This window comes from Thalassophryne amazonica, chromosome 3 (assembly GCF_902500255.1).
Source record: "Thalassophryne amazonica chromosome 3, fThaAma1.1, whole genome shotgun sequence".
Taxonomy (NCBI): domain Eukaryota; kingdom Metazoa; phylum Chordata; class Actinopteri; order Batrachoidiformes; family Batrachoididae; genus Thalassophryne; species Thalassophryne amazonica.
In genome coordinates, this window is record NC_047105.1 from 54309260 (window position 1) to 54326633 (window position 17374).

Sequence of the window (17374 nt, forward strand, 5' to 3'; positions counted from 1 at the left end):
ACCAATTTTTAAGAGCTTGTTTGAAAATTGAATATTGTCCACAGTTTCTGATGTGCTCTGGCAGAGCGTTCCATAAGTTTGTTGCTCTGATAGACACCACCATTTGGCCAAATTTAGTCCTGCTTTGCGGCACCATCAATGCTATGTGCAGCATTGATGGTGCCATCACAGATGCTGGCTTTTGAACTTTGCGCTGGTAACAATCTGGATGGTCTTTTTCCTCTTTTGTCCAGAGGACACGACGTCCATGATTTCCAAAAACAATTTGAAATGTGGACTCATCAGACCACAGCACACATTTCTCTGAAATGGACAGATGCATATTAGGTCATGGAAGATCTAATCCAACGTTTCTGGATGTTGTTGATGTATGGCTTTTGCTTTGCATGGTAGAGTTTTAACTTGTACTTGTAGATGTAGCGACGAACTGTGTTAACTGACAATGTTTTAAGTGTTCCTGAGCCCACGTGGTTCAATCCTTTAATGATGTCATTTTTTAATGCGGTGCAGCCTGAGGGATTAAAGGTCACAGGCATTCAATGCTGGTTTTTGGCCTTGCCGCTTATGTGTAGAAAGTTCTCCAGATTCTCTGAATTTTCTGATTATATTATGGACTGTAGGGCAGCACAGTGGCTTAGTGGTTAGCATTGTTACCTCACAGTGAGAAGGTCATGGGTTCAATTCCCACCTGTGGCCTTTCTGTGTGGAGTTTACATGTTCTGCCCGTGTTTGCGTGGGTTTCCTCCGGGTGCTCCGGTTTCCTCCCACATCCAAAGACATGCGAAATAGGTGGATTGTAATCTTTAAATTGTCCCTAGGTGTGCGTGTGTGTGTGACTTATTTGTCTGTTTGTGGCCCTGCGACAGACTGGCGTCCTGTCCAGCGTGTACCCCGCCTCACGGTCTATGACTGCTGGGATAGGCTCCAGCCCCCCGTGACCCGTAATTGGACTAAGCAGTTGAAAATGTGTGTGATTATGGACTGTAGATGATAGAATCCCTAAATTACTTGAAATTGAATGTTGAGAAACATTGTTCTTAAACTGTTGGACTTTTTTCCACGCAGTTGTTCACAAAGTGGTGATCCTTGCCCCATCTTTGCTTGTGAATGGCTGAGACTGTTGGGGATGCTCCTTTTATACCAATAAAGCTTCAACAATTAGTGTCCTCTGTTCCCAAATGCTTATTGAGTGTTGTTAGAAGGAAAGGTGATGTAACACAGTGGTAAACATACCACTGTCCCAGCTTTTTTGAAACGTGTTGCAGGCATCCTTTTCAAAATGAGCAAATATTTCCACAAAAACAATCAAGTTTGTCAATTTGAACATTAAATATCTTCTTTGTGGTGTATTAATTGAATATAGGTTGAAGTGGATTCGCAAACCATTGTATTCTGTTTTTATTTACATTTTACACAACGTCCCAACTTCATTGGAATTGGGGTTTTGTGTGTGTGTGTGTGTGTGTGTGTGTGTGTGTATATATATATATATAATGTTCTTGACTGCAAAGAAAAAAAAGATCTACATTTCTGGATTTGGAGCTCAGCAACCTGTGCGGTGATTATCACAGACGTATCATCTTCACAAAAATAGCGCTGTGTTATTTACAGCATTGAAAGCGTTTTAAAGTTTCACTGCGGTGGTTTATTTGCGTTGGCGCATAAGTAAAGACACGTCAGAAATACCTGAAAACGCCCCTTAAAGATGAGCAGGATCTTGACCAATCGCTGACATCCTATTTGGATGACGACGCAGCCGAACGACAAATCACATCTCACGATCTGGGAGGGTCTGGTTTGTTGACAGGAAGCAGGCGGAGTGGATGTAGTTGACAGAAGAAGTCGGCTTGTTTCGCCAAGATTGTGGGAATAAATTATGCGTTTTAACATCGACTCGAGGCAAAAATGCAATGGAGGTCGATAGTAGTCGGCCTGGTCGTTGTGAGACTCTCTCTCAGCTGTGTTTTGTGGTTAGCCTTCGCGCTGGGACCAACCACTAGCTGGGGCTTTAACTTCCACATCAGTTTCAATTTGAACAAATTTGACTTGTTGTTCAGGGAGGAGAAAGCCGACAAGCCGAAGGACAGCTCGTGGTCTCAGCGAATACACGGCCGTAAGTATGAGGAGCGGAAGACCGCCTGTGAAAAGGAGAAACAGGAGGAGCCACCGACCAGGTCCTACCTGAATCTGTTTGACAGCAACCGGGATGAGTACGTGAGGAGATACAGCTCCTTCCCGGACACACTCAAAGCCAAAATGAAAGGCATGGCCAGAGAAATGTTCTACTTCGGATATGACAATTACATGAAATATGCGTTTCCCGAAGATGAGCTGAATCCTATCGACTGTGAAGGGAGGGGACCAGACGTGCAAAACCCGTGAGTCAAAGCCAACAAACAAATCTGATGAAGAATTTGCATGTTAACTGTCCTCTGAAGCATTTTGCATGTTTGCATTTGTACTGTGATGAAATCAGCTGTTTCAGTTCTGCTGCTCAGCGAGGAGTCACTTATTCACTTTGATTTATAGCAGTCTGACAAGATAAAATCCAACCAAGGTTTAAGGAATTTAAACAGCAGAGAAGTTAGCACGCAAACTGTTATACAAGTCTCTAGATTAAGTTTAAAAGGTTTAATTTAACCCCAGCTCCACTCCTTCTCCCCACTAGCTCCACAATACGATCTTCTTCTCTGGTGTATATATCTATTGTAATCCTTTATCTGTTTCCTACTTGTTTCTTTTATAAATATTTGATTTTTCTGCAAGGCCATTATTTCTTCCAGTAATTGACTTTCATGGTATCATGATACATGTTTCAAAACAACCAGAAGACTCAATACAGCACCCCTATACAACTATTGTGATACGGGATGTACACTCAACAAAAATATAAACACAACACTTTTGGTTTTGCTCCTATTTTGTATGAGATGAACTCAAAGATCTAAAACTTTTTCCACATACACAATATCACCATTTCCCTCAAATATTGTTCACAAACCAGTCTAAATCTGTGATAGTGAGCACTTCTCCTTTGCTGAGATAATCCATCCCACCTCACAGGTGTGCCATATCAAGATGTTGATTAGACACCATGATTAGTGCACAGGTGTGCCTTAGACTGTCCACAATAAAAGGCCACTCTGAAAGGTGCATTTTTGTTTTATTGGGGGGGATACCAGTCAGTATCTGGTGTGACCACCATTTGCCTCATGCAGTGCAACACATCTCCTTCGCATAGAGTTGATCAGGTTGTCAATTGTGGCCTGTGGAATGTTGGTCCACTCCTCTTCAATGGCTGTGCGAAGTTGCTGAATATTGGCAGGAACTGGTACACGCTGTCGTATACGCCGGTCCAGAGCATCCCAAACATACTCAATGGGTGACATGTCCGGTGAGTATGCCGGCCATGCAAGAACTGGGACATTTTCAGCTTCCAAGAATTGTGTACAGATCCTTGCAACATGGGGCCGTGCATTATCCTGCTGCAACATGAGGTGATGTTCTTGGATGTATGGCACAACAATGGGCCTCAGGATCTCGTCACGGTATCTCTGTGCATTCAAAATGCCATTAATAAAATGCACCTGTGTTCTTCGTCCATAACAGACGCCTGCCCATACCATAACCCCACCGCCACCATGGGCCACTCGATCCACAACATTGACATCAGAAAACCGCTCACGTACACGACGCCACACACGCTGTCTGCCATCTGCCCTGGACAGTGTGAACCGGGATTCATCCGTGAAGAGAACACCTCTCCACCGTGCCAAACGCCAGCGAATGTGAGCATTTGCCTACTCAAGTTGGTTACGACGACGAACTGGAGTCAGGTCGAGACCCCGATGAGGACGACGAGCATGCAGATGAGCTTCCCTGAGACGGTTTCTGACAGTTTGTGCAGAAATTCTTTGGTTATGCAAACCGATTGTTTCAGCAGCTGGCCGAGTGGCTGGTCTCAGACGATCTTGGAGGTGAACATGCTGGATGTGGAGGTCCTGGGCTGGTGTGGTTACACGTGGTCTGCGGTTGTGAGACTGGTTGGATTTACTGCCACATTCTCTGAAACGCTTTGGAGACGGCTTATGGTAGAGAAATGAACATTCAATACACGAGCAATAGCTCTGGTTGACATTCCTGCTGTCAGCATGCCAATTGCACGCTCCCTCAAATCTTGCGACATCTGTGGCATTGTGCTGTGTGATAAAACTGCACCTTTTATTGTGGACAGTCTAAGGCACACCTGTGCACTAATCATGGTGTCTAATCAGCATCTTTGTATGGCACACCTGTGAGGTGGGATGGATTATCTCAGCAAAGGAGAAGTGCTCACTATCACAGATTTAGACTGGTTTGTGAACAGTATTTGATGGAAATGGTGATATTGTGTATGTGGAAAAAGTTTTAGATCTTTGAGTTCATCTCAAACAAAATGGGAGCAAAACCAAAAGTGCTGCGTTTATATTTTTGTTGAGTGTATTTTTCCACGAGATAAAAACAGCAAGAATGGTGATAAAGGCCTGTCATTTTGTACAGGGGTCAAAAGTTCAAGTTGCGCCAATTTTGGTAAAAAGTGATGCAAATTATCGGTTGAGCTAATAGGATTAATAAATGGAATAGTGTTGACAGTGTTGAATGCTTGGTCTCCAAAGTAAAGGTCAAACAAGGTCTATGTCTATTGGATTCTATGACATGTGACATATGTTACCCTGTAACGTGATAAGTAAGGATGATACATGGTCCAAACTATTCCTTTTTAAAACTGTGTTAGCTCAACTAGTAATTTGCATCACTTTTTACCAAAATTGGAGCAACTTTAACTTTTGACCCCTGTACAAAATGAAACTGACCTTTACCACCATTCTTGCTGTTTTTATCCCGTAACTCCATAGAATTCAGTCACAGATAGTCCAAACTATACTTTTTTTTTTGGAAACTTTATGATCAGGCAAATAATGTGGAATATTTTTCAATATGATTGAAGCATCTTTTAATTTTGACCTCTGTGTAATTCTTCAATTGAGCCCTACCTGACCACTGATTGAAAATTCAAGTGGCCAATCGGTTTTTTCAAAAGAGGATTGTCTGAGGAGTATTTCTGCCGAATTTGATGCTTTTATCACCATTTGCAGGATTCCCCTCTAAATATTCTCTTATCTGCTGCACTAATGGAAAAGCGCTATATAAATGCAGTCCATTTTTAGTTTTGACCAGTGGTGGGCACAGATAACCAAAAAATTAACTTTGATAACAGATAATCAGATAACTGAAAAGTTATCTTTGATAAAGTTAAAACGATAAACCACCCAAAAATGTATCGGAAGTTACAGATAACCGATAAATTCCAGTGTTGTCTCTGGTACACTTACTAATAATCTGATTTTGAGTTTAACACCACGATTGCTTCTGAAAGCATCAAAGGCGACCACAGACCCAACAATGAGTCAGCACTTTTGTGTTTGAGTGTCCTGCCCTCTGCAGGAAGCTCCAGTTTACTACATGGCTTCCAGCACCAACGCAGCTGAGAGGAGCTACAAAGCTCAATTCTCTTCTCAATCACATTGCTGCCGTCAGGCCGTGGTCTTGGAAAATAATGCAATGCTGACTTGTGGTTTGGTGTAAATAAAATAAATACTGATAGAATAACTCCATTAATGTCAATTCTGTCACTTGTGCAAAGTTAAGATATATCATATATCTTTTAATGTTGAATAATGCACTAATTCTGAAGTTTTATAACAAACACAGACAGATGGCATTCTGGGTAAAATGTGCCTCCGCTAACACTGATTGGTTATGTAAACCAACATGTTAATGTGAGGTGTGTTGGTGTTTACAGATAAATGTGCTTTTGTAAAATATGCCAAAAAAGGCATTTTCAAAAAAAAAAAAAAAAGCCAAGTTGTAATTAGATAACCGTCTGATATAACTGGTGTCAAAATAAATAGAACACTGCCATGATCTATTGGTGCCAGTGGGAGTTTTGGCCCTTTTTCAGTTGATTTTTCTTTGTTGCGAGAATTTTTTGGATCGCACCGAGTTTCAGGTTAATCGCGCGTTCTGCATCGTTTAGTATACATGGAGTAACGAGCTGCATTTAACGTCTCACAGCCACCTCTCGCACTGTGCCTGTGCAAACACAGCAGACCTGTTTTGTAATGTTTTTTGTTTTGTTTGTTTTTTTTACTTGATGTCTCCTATCGAGAGTTTTTTTTTTTTTACTTTGATGTCTCCTATTGAGAGTTTTTGTAAATTAAGTTTGGAAAAAAAAAAGCTTCTGTTTATGTTTTGCTTCTGGAAACACAAGTCCGACGTGTGGTTTTTGAAGGTACAGTGTGTGTGTGAGAACATAAATCGTGCTTTCTGAACTTTTATTCCGTGCTGTTCTGTGGTACAGTTTGAGCTGGAACCGAGTACAGTGATTGAAAATATCCGCCCAGCTTTAGTTTGAATACTGCCATGAACACTACTGGCCAGTAGATGGCAGCAGAGACTTGCCAAAACAGAATTCCAGATAATCTGTGTCTGCTGCTACTCTGCTACGTTTAAGATGCGTGGAATTTAATAAACGCAAACACAATAACGCCTATAAACCCAGAGAATATATTCACAAGAATTTTAGGCACTAGAGTTTAATGCTGTTATCCAAGGAGCCTGATCAGAGTATCTATCTCAAATGCATTTTTCATGTCGTGAACGTACTGAGATTATCCTATACCCATAATTCACCTGGACACAGCATGTCCACACTAAAACCTTAAAAATTAGGGCATTACTTTAAAACTAAAACATATATCTGATATTTTCACTTCAGACGTGACGTTAATTTAAATAAATTGTTTGAAATTAGTTTGGTTAAAATTTGTACCATACATTAAAAATGTATGCCTCTGGATGACTTGGGTGATATTGCCATCATATCAGTATGGGGTTAAAAGAAATTAGGGGTTTTTTTTTGTTTGTTTTTTTGGTGACCAGTTCTCCTTTGCCTGCAGAGGATAGAGCGGTTTCTTCTAGAAGCAGCTCTCCTCTGTTTTGCAGAGGGTAGAAATACACATTTGCCACAAAACATTAACAGGTAGGTGCTCAACTGTTTTAAAATTTTATAAGACTTTGTAGCTGTTCAACTTTGTTTACCACATTAACGGTCTAAAAATTATGGGACAAAAATTTATCGGAAGATGGAGGAATCAGATTTATCGGAAGAACGTTAATGGTTTTCAAAGTTATCTGAAAAGATAATCCGATATTGAAAACATTATCTTTGATAATTATCGGTTATCGGATTGTCGGAACTGTGCCGACTACTGGTTTTGACGTAATCCTTCAAAGACTATATAAAGGGGAACCTCATCCAGAATCCAGATCCAGATCACCTCCAAAATTTAATGGCGTCTTCCATGGCCTAATATGTATCTCTGTTGAAAATTTTGTTCAAATCCGTGCAGTAGTTTTGACATAATCCTGCTAACAGACAGACAGACAGATAGACAAATAAATAAATGCAGGTGATTTTATTACATCCTTGGCGGATGTAATGACAGCTTTATAGTGTATTTTGAGTACTGTACATGGAAGTGCCACCCTTGGTATTCAGTACAGCTTTCCTGTTTGTTAAGGAATACTGAACAGGTTCTGAAATGTTTCCATGACATCGGGCTAATCATGAAATTTAGTGCTGAAACAACTAATCGAGTTAATCGATTAAAATCGATTATTAAAACTGCAAATGTTTTGTTTCTTCCATATAATCAACCGAGCTTTGCTTTGAATCTTGAACCAATGAAAGAGTGCTTCGAGCTGCTGCTTCGTTGGTTTCATTTGTTTTATTTCGCTATATCTTAATTTTCTCCACTAAAACCCTAAAGAGCATATGTCTGTGAGGAATATTTGGGTGATTCTTTAACTACGGGCACTATTGGCCTTGTAAATGTAATTTCCACCACACCATTGCCTTACAATATAAAGCACCTTGGGGCAATTGTTTGTTGTGATCTGGCGCTATATACATGTGCTCTGATGTCACTGTTTATCTCCATAGAAACTACCCAAACAATCTTTCATACAAACTGTTTAGGGACATTACATTGTTGTGGTGGAAATTACGGCAATAGTGTGGGACAACTACATTTTGTTTAAAAAAAAAATCACAACAGTTGTATGACATTGAATACCCCAATTATGTTTTGATTATTTTACTGATATTTTATTCAGAGATATTTTAAAACATTAGAAAAACGTTTCTTTACCATTCATTTTTATCATTGAAGATCAAAAGTCTGGGTGTGGGACAAGCACAAATCCGATTAATCGATTAATCGTGTCGAAAACCCATCAGATTCATCGACGATCCAAATAATCGTTTGTTGCAGCCATAATGAAATTCTACAATTAGTAGGATCACTGTCATCAAATTAATTTTGTGCACGCTTTCAGGCAAGACACGTTTATACATTGCTGCTGTGTTTGAGTGTTTTGTCATGTTTTTACCTCTGTTGAGTGATAGCATATTTCGTTCTTATTTATTTTTTTGTATTTTAGGTCAAACGTCAACATAAATGACGTCTTGGGAAACTACTCACTCACACTCATCGATACTTTAGACACATTGTTGGTAAGCTGTTTTATAATCTCTTTCTTTGTCTAATTTTACATAATGTCCTAAGCAGTACAGTAAGCACCCCTGCTTGAAAAAGCATACATTGTACAAGTTCAGTTATTTGAACTTATTTTTCATATATGTTGGAACATTGTACATTTTAATGCTTTGAAACTGGTTTGCAGTCTTGCTCTTTGTTACTCAGTGTACTAGATAGGATTTTCTTCATGCTTTCATGTATTGGGAAAAATCAGGTGTGTTCCCTTGTTCAACCAGCTCTTGAATGGCTGTACACATCTGACTTGGATAATCAGGCCGAGGTACTCTCTGACCCCAAAATTACTTTCACCCTCTACAATTATTATGATTATTTATTTTATTTTATTTTTTCAACATGCAGCATATCAGTTTAAGATTATGTTGTGTACTGAAAGTTTTAAATTTTATTCTTTATTTCAGGTTGAACTGAGAGCAAAACTAAACAGTAAATACAATAAATGAAATAATCAAGATCTAAACTACAGTCAAGTAAATTTTCCACCAAGAATTTCTCTTTTCTCTCTTGCGTGAGGTTGTGTTTTGTACTGCATTCAGTGTTTTAGGGTCACACTCGTTGTGGATTTCCTGCCCCGCTTAAAATTTATTCTACCGTGACAGCCAGGTGGCTTTGAGGGCATTATACTGTATACATGGAACCCTATAAAAAATAAAAAAAATCAAATATATGATTACAACAATATGTGTAATATATACTGACCAAACACTTTATTACTAGAGTGATTGTAAAAATGTGAACAAACATGCTTGTTGAGATTTTTATTTATATATATATATATATATATATATATATATAAACGCAACACTTTTGGTTTTGCTCTCATTTTGTATGAGATGAACTCAAAGATCTAAAACTTTTTCCACATACACAATATCACCATTTCCCTCAAATATTGTTCACAAACCAGTCTAGATCTGTGATAGTGAGCACTTCTCCTTTGCTGAGATAATCCATCCCACCTCACAGGTGTGCCATATCAAGATGCTGATTAGACACCATGATTAGTGCACAGGTGTGCCTTAGACTGCCCACAATAAAAGGCCACTCTGAAAGGTGCAGTTTTGTTTTATTGGGGGGGGGGGATACCAGTCAGTATCTGGTGTGACCACCATTTGCCTCATGCAGTGCAACACATCTCCTTCGCATAGAGTTGATCAGGTTATCAATTGTGGCCTGTGGAATATTGGTCCACTCCTCTTCAATGGCTGTGCGAAGTTGCTGGATATTGGCAGGAACTGGTACACGCTGTCGTATACGCCGGTCCAGAGCATCCCAAACATGCTCAATGGGTGACATGTCCGGTGAGTATGCAGGCCATGCAAGAACTGGGACATTTTCAGCTTCCAAGAATTGTGTACAGATCCTTGCAACATGGGGCCGTGCATTATCCTGCTGCAACATGAGGTGATGTTCTTGGATGTATGGCACAACAATGGGCCTCAGGATCTCGTCACGTTATCTCTGTGCATTCAAAATGCCATCAATAAAATGCACCTGTGTTCTTCGTCCATAACAGACGCCTGCCCATACCATAACCCCACCGCCACCATGGGCCACTCGATCCACAACATTGACATCAGAAATCCGCTCACCCACACGACGCCACACACGCTGTCTGCCATCTGCCCTGGACAGTGTGAACCGGGATTCATCCATGAAGAGAACACCTCTCCAACGTGCCAAACGCCCACTCAAGTTGGTTACGACGACGAACTGGAGTCAGGTCGAGACCCCGATGAGGATGACGAGCATGCAGATGAGCTTCCCTGAGATGGTTTCTGACAGTTCGTGCAGAAATTCTTTGGTTATGCAAACCGATTGTTTCAGCAGCTGTCTGAGTGGCTGGTCTCAGACGATCTTGGAGGTGAACATGCTGGATGTTGAGGTCCTGGGCTGGTGTGGTTACACGTGGTCTGCGGTTATGAGGCTGGTTGGATGTACTGCCAAATTCTCTGAAACGCCTTTGGAGACGGCTTATGGTAGAGAAATGAACATTCAATACATGAGCAACAGCTCTGGTTGACATTCCTGCTGTCAGCATGCCAATTGCACGCTCCCTCAAATCTTACGACATCTGTGGCATTGTGCTGTGTGATAAAACTGCACCTTTCAGAGTGGCCTTTTATTGTGGACAGTCTAAGGCACACCTGTGCACTAATCATGGTGTCTAATCAGCATCTTGATATGGCACACCTGTGAGGTGGGATGGATTATCTCAGCAGAGGAGAAGTGCTCACTATCACAATATTGTTTGTGAACAATATTTGAGGGAAATGGTGATATTGTGTATGTGGAAAAAGTTTTAGATCTTTGAGTTCATCTCATACAAAATGGGAGCAAAACCAAAAGTGTTGCGTTTATATTTTTGTTGAGTGTATATATATATATATATATGTATATGTATGTATATATGTATATGTATGTATATATGTATATGTATGTATATATGTATATGTATGTGTGTATGTTTTAAAACATTTATTTTTTTTGCAGGTGCTTGGCAACGTCACTGAGTTTCAGAGAGCTGTCAAGCTTGTCATAGATACCATATCATTTGACAAGAACTCGACCGTGCAGGTGTTTGAGGCGAACATAAGGTATACATATATATATATATATATATATATATATATATATATATATATATATATACACACAGAGAGACTGGACTTGTATCTCTACATAAATAATACAGACAAAATAGTTTATCAGAATGCAACAAGTTCTGAAGATGTATACATTTTTAAGACTATCTCATGCATACTGAAGACATTGTTTCCTAGAACTTTTTCAGCAGTGTAATTTATCCTGCTTTGCTAACAATGTAGTTTTTCAGTGCTTGACCATTTTAACTTGACAGTTGATTTATTTCATATTCACATGAAGCCTGCAAATTAAAATTATAACAGCAAATTAATGGTAAACCATGAATATCATACCTATCAAGTTAAGTTGAGGAGAAGGTATTTCATTTTTTTTATTGATTTTACTCCTGATATACTACTTCAGTTCTGTTTTAATCAACTTTTATAATGCAAGACATATTTAAAGGGGTAAAGATTTAAATGCATTGTGTGACCAGTGGTAGAGAAATGCACAATTTTTGGCCTATGTCTCATACATATTTTCCCCTGCTGGACCGATGTCTAGTTAAAAATGGTGTCGGTCTTGTGATTAAAAATGTTCACAAGTCCGACAATTTTTTTTTTTTTTTTTTCTTTTCAAACTTGCAAATTAAATAGCTGAGCCATTCGGAGATTACAACAGAGTTTTTGATAGTGAACTGCCCAGCTATGATTTGGACACTCAGTTTAAAAAAAAAAACAGCCGAAAAAGCCTTGGATGACTTGCTGAAAGCCATCTAAAATGCAGTTTTTCGAACGAGCTCTCTCTCTCTCTCTCTCCTCTCTCTCTCTCTCTCTCTCCTCTCTCTCTCTCTCTCTCCTCTCTCTCTCCTCTCTCTCTCTCTCTTCTCTCTCTCTCTCTCTCTGTGTGCGTGCGTGCGTGCGTGCGTGCGTGCGTGTGCGGAGCTGCTCAGACAGCTGTAGTAGTGGAGCCAAGGGCCTCAAATTGGGATGGAGGTGGTCATGCATAATATACTTTTGATTGATGTGTTTTTTGATAGGTAGGGTGATTCTGCACTGGAAAAAAGTTGTTAGCCCTTCTGATTGCCTTGCGAATTGATGCTAGGGCTATATGTTTGCCATTTCACCTCTGAGAAAAGTCAGCAAAAATATAGGGGTAGGTGAAAGGAAAATGCTTCTAAGAGACACTTGCAATAAAGAAAACCACAACTATCTGGTATCACTGGAAAGGTCATAGTTCATGCTAACTACTCATAGTATGCAAATTGCCATGATGTCATTGATGTCATCACTAAATGTCAAAAGATCATCGATTTTGGGGATAGGTGAAAATCTGGGGTACCAGCAGACACATTATTTCTTTGTGGCAATATGCAGTGTGTTAGAAGTACAAAATGTTAAGGAGATATCAAGGAAGTTTTTGTTACCAAATGATAAATGTACTGCATTTATATAGTGCTTTTCCATCTGCATCATAACGCTTAAAGTGCTTTACAAATAATGCCTCACATTTACCCCAGTGTAAGGGTGCTGCCATACAAGGTACTCCCTACACACTGGGAGCAATAGGCAATTAAGGACCTTGCCCAAGGGTCCTTAGTGATTTTCCGGTCAGGCTAGGATTTGAACCGAGGATCCTCTGGTCTCAAGCTTAATGCTTTAACCACTAGACCATCACCTCCCCTATAGATTTACACATACAGTATTGATTGAATACATGCACATGATGTGATGATTAATGCTATGCTGACACTCTCTGTCGGAGGCTCTCAGCTTCCAAATACCTGGGGCCAGGACCTTGGATCAGGAGGACCAGTAACAAAATTAGTGCTACTGGTCCTGACCAGTAGGCTCAAAAAATATTTCTCTAACCCTGGTGTGTGAATATTTTCCAGTGTCATATTAGGCTTTGTAGGAAAAATAACTAATATTGTTTCTGTGCATCACAGTCTATTTTTGCTTGTCTTCTTTTTAAGGATTTTGGGAAGTCTTATCTCGGCCCACATTTTGCTAACAGACCCAAAGCACCCATTCGGTAAAGTGGTCCTTGAAGGTTATGACAACGAGCTGCTTAACTTGGCTCGGGACTTGGCTGTCCGCTTGCTACCAGCCTTTGAAAACACCAGCACAGGCATTCCTTATCCTCGGGTGAGCGACACTGTTCAGGCCTCAAATTAGAGTTGAATGTAAAACGTAAACTCAGATGATTGAAATGGTGGTCAGCAGCTTTTACTAATATGTATCTTAAATGCAGGTGAATCTGAAGACTGGAGTTCCTCCTGATAGCATCAATGAGACCTGCACTGCAGGAGCTGGCTCCTTGCTTGTGGAATTTGGGATTCTGAGTCGTTTGATTGGAGATTCTACATTTGAGTGGGTAGCCAGACGGGCTGTGAGAGCTCTGTGGAACCTGAGGAGCAACGAAACCGGTCTGTTAGGTAAGTACGTATGTGCTGTTTTTATTTTTGTTTTTTTTTTTGCTGTACTTGTGTTTCACTTGCTTTTTGTCTGTTTTATTTATTTATTTAACCTTTATTTAACCAGGTTAGTGCTTCCATTTTGTTTATTTCAGATGAATTGTTCTTAATTTGTCATAAGTCAAAGTGATTTAAAATCTTTTTGTGTTTTCAGGGAATGTAGTTAATATTCAAACAGGAAAGTGGGTTGGCAAACAGAGTGGTCTGGGAGCTGGTATGGACTCTTTTTATGAATATTTGCTTAAATCATACATCCTTTTTGGGAATCAAGAGGACTACACGATGTTCCAAGCTGCTTATGAGAGCATACAGAACCATCTAAGAAGAGGGTGAGTCTCTAATCGACAGAACGTGAATATATAGATGAAAATCTAGATATTTAGTAAAGAAAATTTGCTGATATTGCAGTATTCTTTCAGAAAATGTTTTACTTTTGGTTAATGTCCAAGCAAATAAAACCCCTGCACTGTTTCTGTGGTGTGTAATTTGCACACAAAGTAAGGCGCAAGATACAAAGGTGTTTTATTTATTCTTTTAATAAAACTTGGGTGTGTCTTGAGTATATTACAAAATTAAATTGTCATCCAACATTCCCTTGAAGTGTGTTGAATCTGGTCTGTTGCTTTTCAGATAGCACACTCAGCAGATAACAGAAGTGAGAGGTTTTCTGGAAAGGGAGCAGATTTGTGCAGACAGTAGATCATTTAATGGGGCAACATCTACCAGCCCCCTGAGGTGAAACAGTTGAGCTTGTTCCTGCATCACCCCTTCTCTATTTGTATCTATCCAATCTCCTTCATATCCCATCAGGACTAGATGACCCTTCCCTCCTTCTCCATGGACCATACTGTAGCTAAACGTGTTGGGGCTCCGTACCTGGAAATGCTTATTTTATTTTTAGTTTTTTGTTTTCAATTACATTCCATTTTAGTTTGAGTGAAGTGGAGGAATGTCAGCACTAATGCACGATTATCATCTGATTTTTCACTTCTCAAATCATGACCTCTACAGATTTGGATTATTTGAAATCAACCATCTATGTGTGTATTTAGTAGCAAATTTGCTCCAAAACTCTTCACAACAAATGGAGCCAGCTGAGGTGATTCGGGCATCTATTTAGGATGTCCTCTGGTCGTCTCTTTAGGGAGGTCTTCCAGGCATGTCAATTTCAATTTTCAATTTCAATTTATTTTCATTTATAGCGCCAAATCACAACAAAGTTGCCTCAAGGCGCTTCACACAAGTAAGGTCTAACCGTAACCCAACCCCAAGAGCAAGCACACAGGCGACAGTGGTAAGGAAAAACTCCCTCTGATGATTTGGTCCTCCTCGTGTCCAACTGTGAGGAGGCCCTGGGGAAGACCCAGGACATGCTGGAGGGGTTATATTTCCCAGATGGCTTGAGAACGCCACGGGATCCCTCAGGAAGTATTTGAGGACTTGTCCAAGAATAGGAAAGTGTGTGATGAACTGCTTGATCTACTGCCACTGTGACTCAGGCCCGGATAAGCATCTGAAAATTAATGAATGAATATTGAACCTGTCAGTCGGTTCACCCTACCCTACAATATATTCTATTTCAGTCTGCGTTACAGCTGGATAAGTTGGTATATCCATTAATTGTTATGTCACTGCATTCTTCTGTCAAGTTGATGTGAGCAAATAATTGTGAGAAAAGCACATAAACTCCACATTTTCTCATTTAGGTGTGTGTGTGTGTGTGTGTGTGTGTGGTCACCTGCAACAGAATGTGTTTATGTTGTGGTTAGTGCTCTTTGTGAATGTACTGTGTATGTGTCACTGCATGAATTTGGCAGTGGTGGGCACAGCTAACTGAAAACTTAGATTCGATAACCATTAATCTGCGAACTAAAAAGTTAACTTTTATAATGCTAAATTGATAAACCGCTAAAAGATTTAACGGTAGATACCACTAACTTTTAGTATTGACTCACTTGCGGCCACATCGGATTACACTGTCGGCTACTGATAACCCAGTTTTGAGTTTAAGTACCGCTGGGGCTGCTGGGTAAATTCAGGATCACAAACACAAAATGAACACATGAAAAATAATTAAAAAAATAAAACTCCAAACACTGTCATCATCTTTATCAAAAGCAGGAAATCGCAGTATTAGAAGTCACAGTTTATCTCTGTATTATATTTATAAACCGTTACAGGAATGGCTCACCCGTGTTGCGTTCAATGCAACTGGTAAAATCTACACCTCACCCATTGCGTTGAGCTTCCCCACTGAAGAAAACCCATGTAAGTTTTGTCTTTACATAAAAATACAACAAGTGTCTTTTCACTTTAAAAAAGGAAAGATTTGCATGGACATGCTGTGTTTAAAGCAGACACACTGTCGATTTACGAGCTCATCTCAACAGAACACCAGCCTGTCTATGGCAGACACACAACAGAAAAGAACTAACATGTATGATCTTAGGGTTTACAAACATACATTTTTGACTGTTAAACGTTACTTGCTTTACCAGCAGAAAAAATGTTAGCGGATAGTAGAGAAGCTTGAACCTTCGACCCAGTCCAGTCGAAGATTCAAGCTTCTCTACTATCGAAACCACCTGGACAACTGAGAGCCTACACAAAAACAATGTCAGCAGGTCTAAATTTAGCAGAAGCTAATTGGTCCGCCTATGGTTTTCAAAGTTAGCTGAAAAGCTAATCTGCTAACGAAAAAGTTATCTTAGCTAATTTGCAGTTAGCAGATTAGCAGAACTGCTTGGGATGAGTAAAGAAATATGGAACCCACCTCAGTTGCTGCCCACTATACCCACTATATTTGGGTTGTCTCCGACCGCAGAGAGCTGAACATGCAGTGTCATGTTCAGCTCTCCATACTCCAGGAGTATGGAGAGCTTCTTCCTGAGTGAGACCTGCTCTTGGATCACTGCAATTAGGTAATAATGTCCAAGGGCATGAAGGCGGTAAGGGATAATCTGATATTTGTCCCCAGTGGCTTTGCCCTTCTACCAAATGGTTGACCTCTAGCTATCCTTGCCAGGGCAATTCTGGAATCCACCTAAGTGTGTTGGGTTGAAAAATCAATTTTCTTGATCAATGCCAAAATTAAAATGTTTTTAAATTAATGTATTTTTAAGAGAAATTTCAAGATCAGCTTTTCATTGGCAAACCAAGTTAGTTAGAAATCAGCAAAAGAACCTGGGAAGAGTATGCCAAGAAACAGGTAGGCAGACATGACCTTGACATTAATGATTGACCTTCATCAAATTTGATCTCGCCTGGACCATTTGAGAACTCGCAGTTTCAGGGTTGACCTTCACCTACAGATTTTGGTTAAGCTGGACAAAAGACCTGGGAGGAATTAGCGAACAGACAATAGTTGCTAAAAAGTATAGTAGAATAAAGTGTTAAAATGACCAAGAATACAGTCAGTTTTTACTAGTTGAAGGCTAAAATAAGAACTGGCATAGCATGAACACATGAAGTAAAAATCTTCTTGCCTTTATTTTTACTGTCCAGGAGAGAGTCCTGTAATGAAGGTGATGGTGATCCCCCGCTCTATGTTAACGTAAACATGTTCAGTGGTGAGATCATGAACACCTGGGTTGACTCTCTTCAGGCCTTCTTTCCTGGTTTGCAGGTCAGATAGTGTACTTGTGGTTGTGAG

The 17374-nt window shown here is 39.9% G+C and overlaps 1 protein-coding gene across 1 annotated transcript in view; it reads left to right on the forward strand.

The window, feature by feature from the left end:
* The first annotated feature begins 1790 nt into the window (after positions 1-1790).
* edem1 (ER degradation enhancer, mannosidase alpha-like 1) overlaps positions 1791-17374 on the forward strand; it is a 35666-nt gene continuing 20082 nt past the window's right edge. Inside the window, exons 1-7 of the mRNA XM_034166330.1 lie at positions 1791-2378; positions 8545-8617; positions 11154-11257; positions 13222-13393; positions 13500-13683; positions 13877-14051; positions 17227-17347. Of these exons, the coding sequence (XP_034022221.1) occupies positions 1906-2378; positions 8545-8617; positions 11154-11257; positions 13222-13393; positions 13500-13683; positions 13877-14051; positions 17227-17347 (1302 nt within the window). The 5' untranslated portion in view covers positions 1791-1905. The remainder of the gene's footprint in view (positions 2379-8544; positions 8618-11153; positions 11258-13221; positions 13394-13499; positions 13684-13876; positions 14052-17226; positions 17348-17374) is intronic.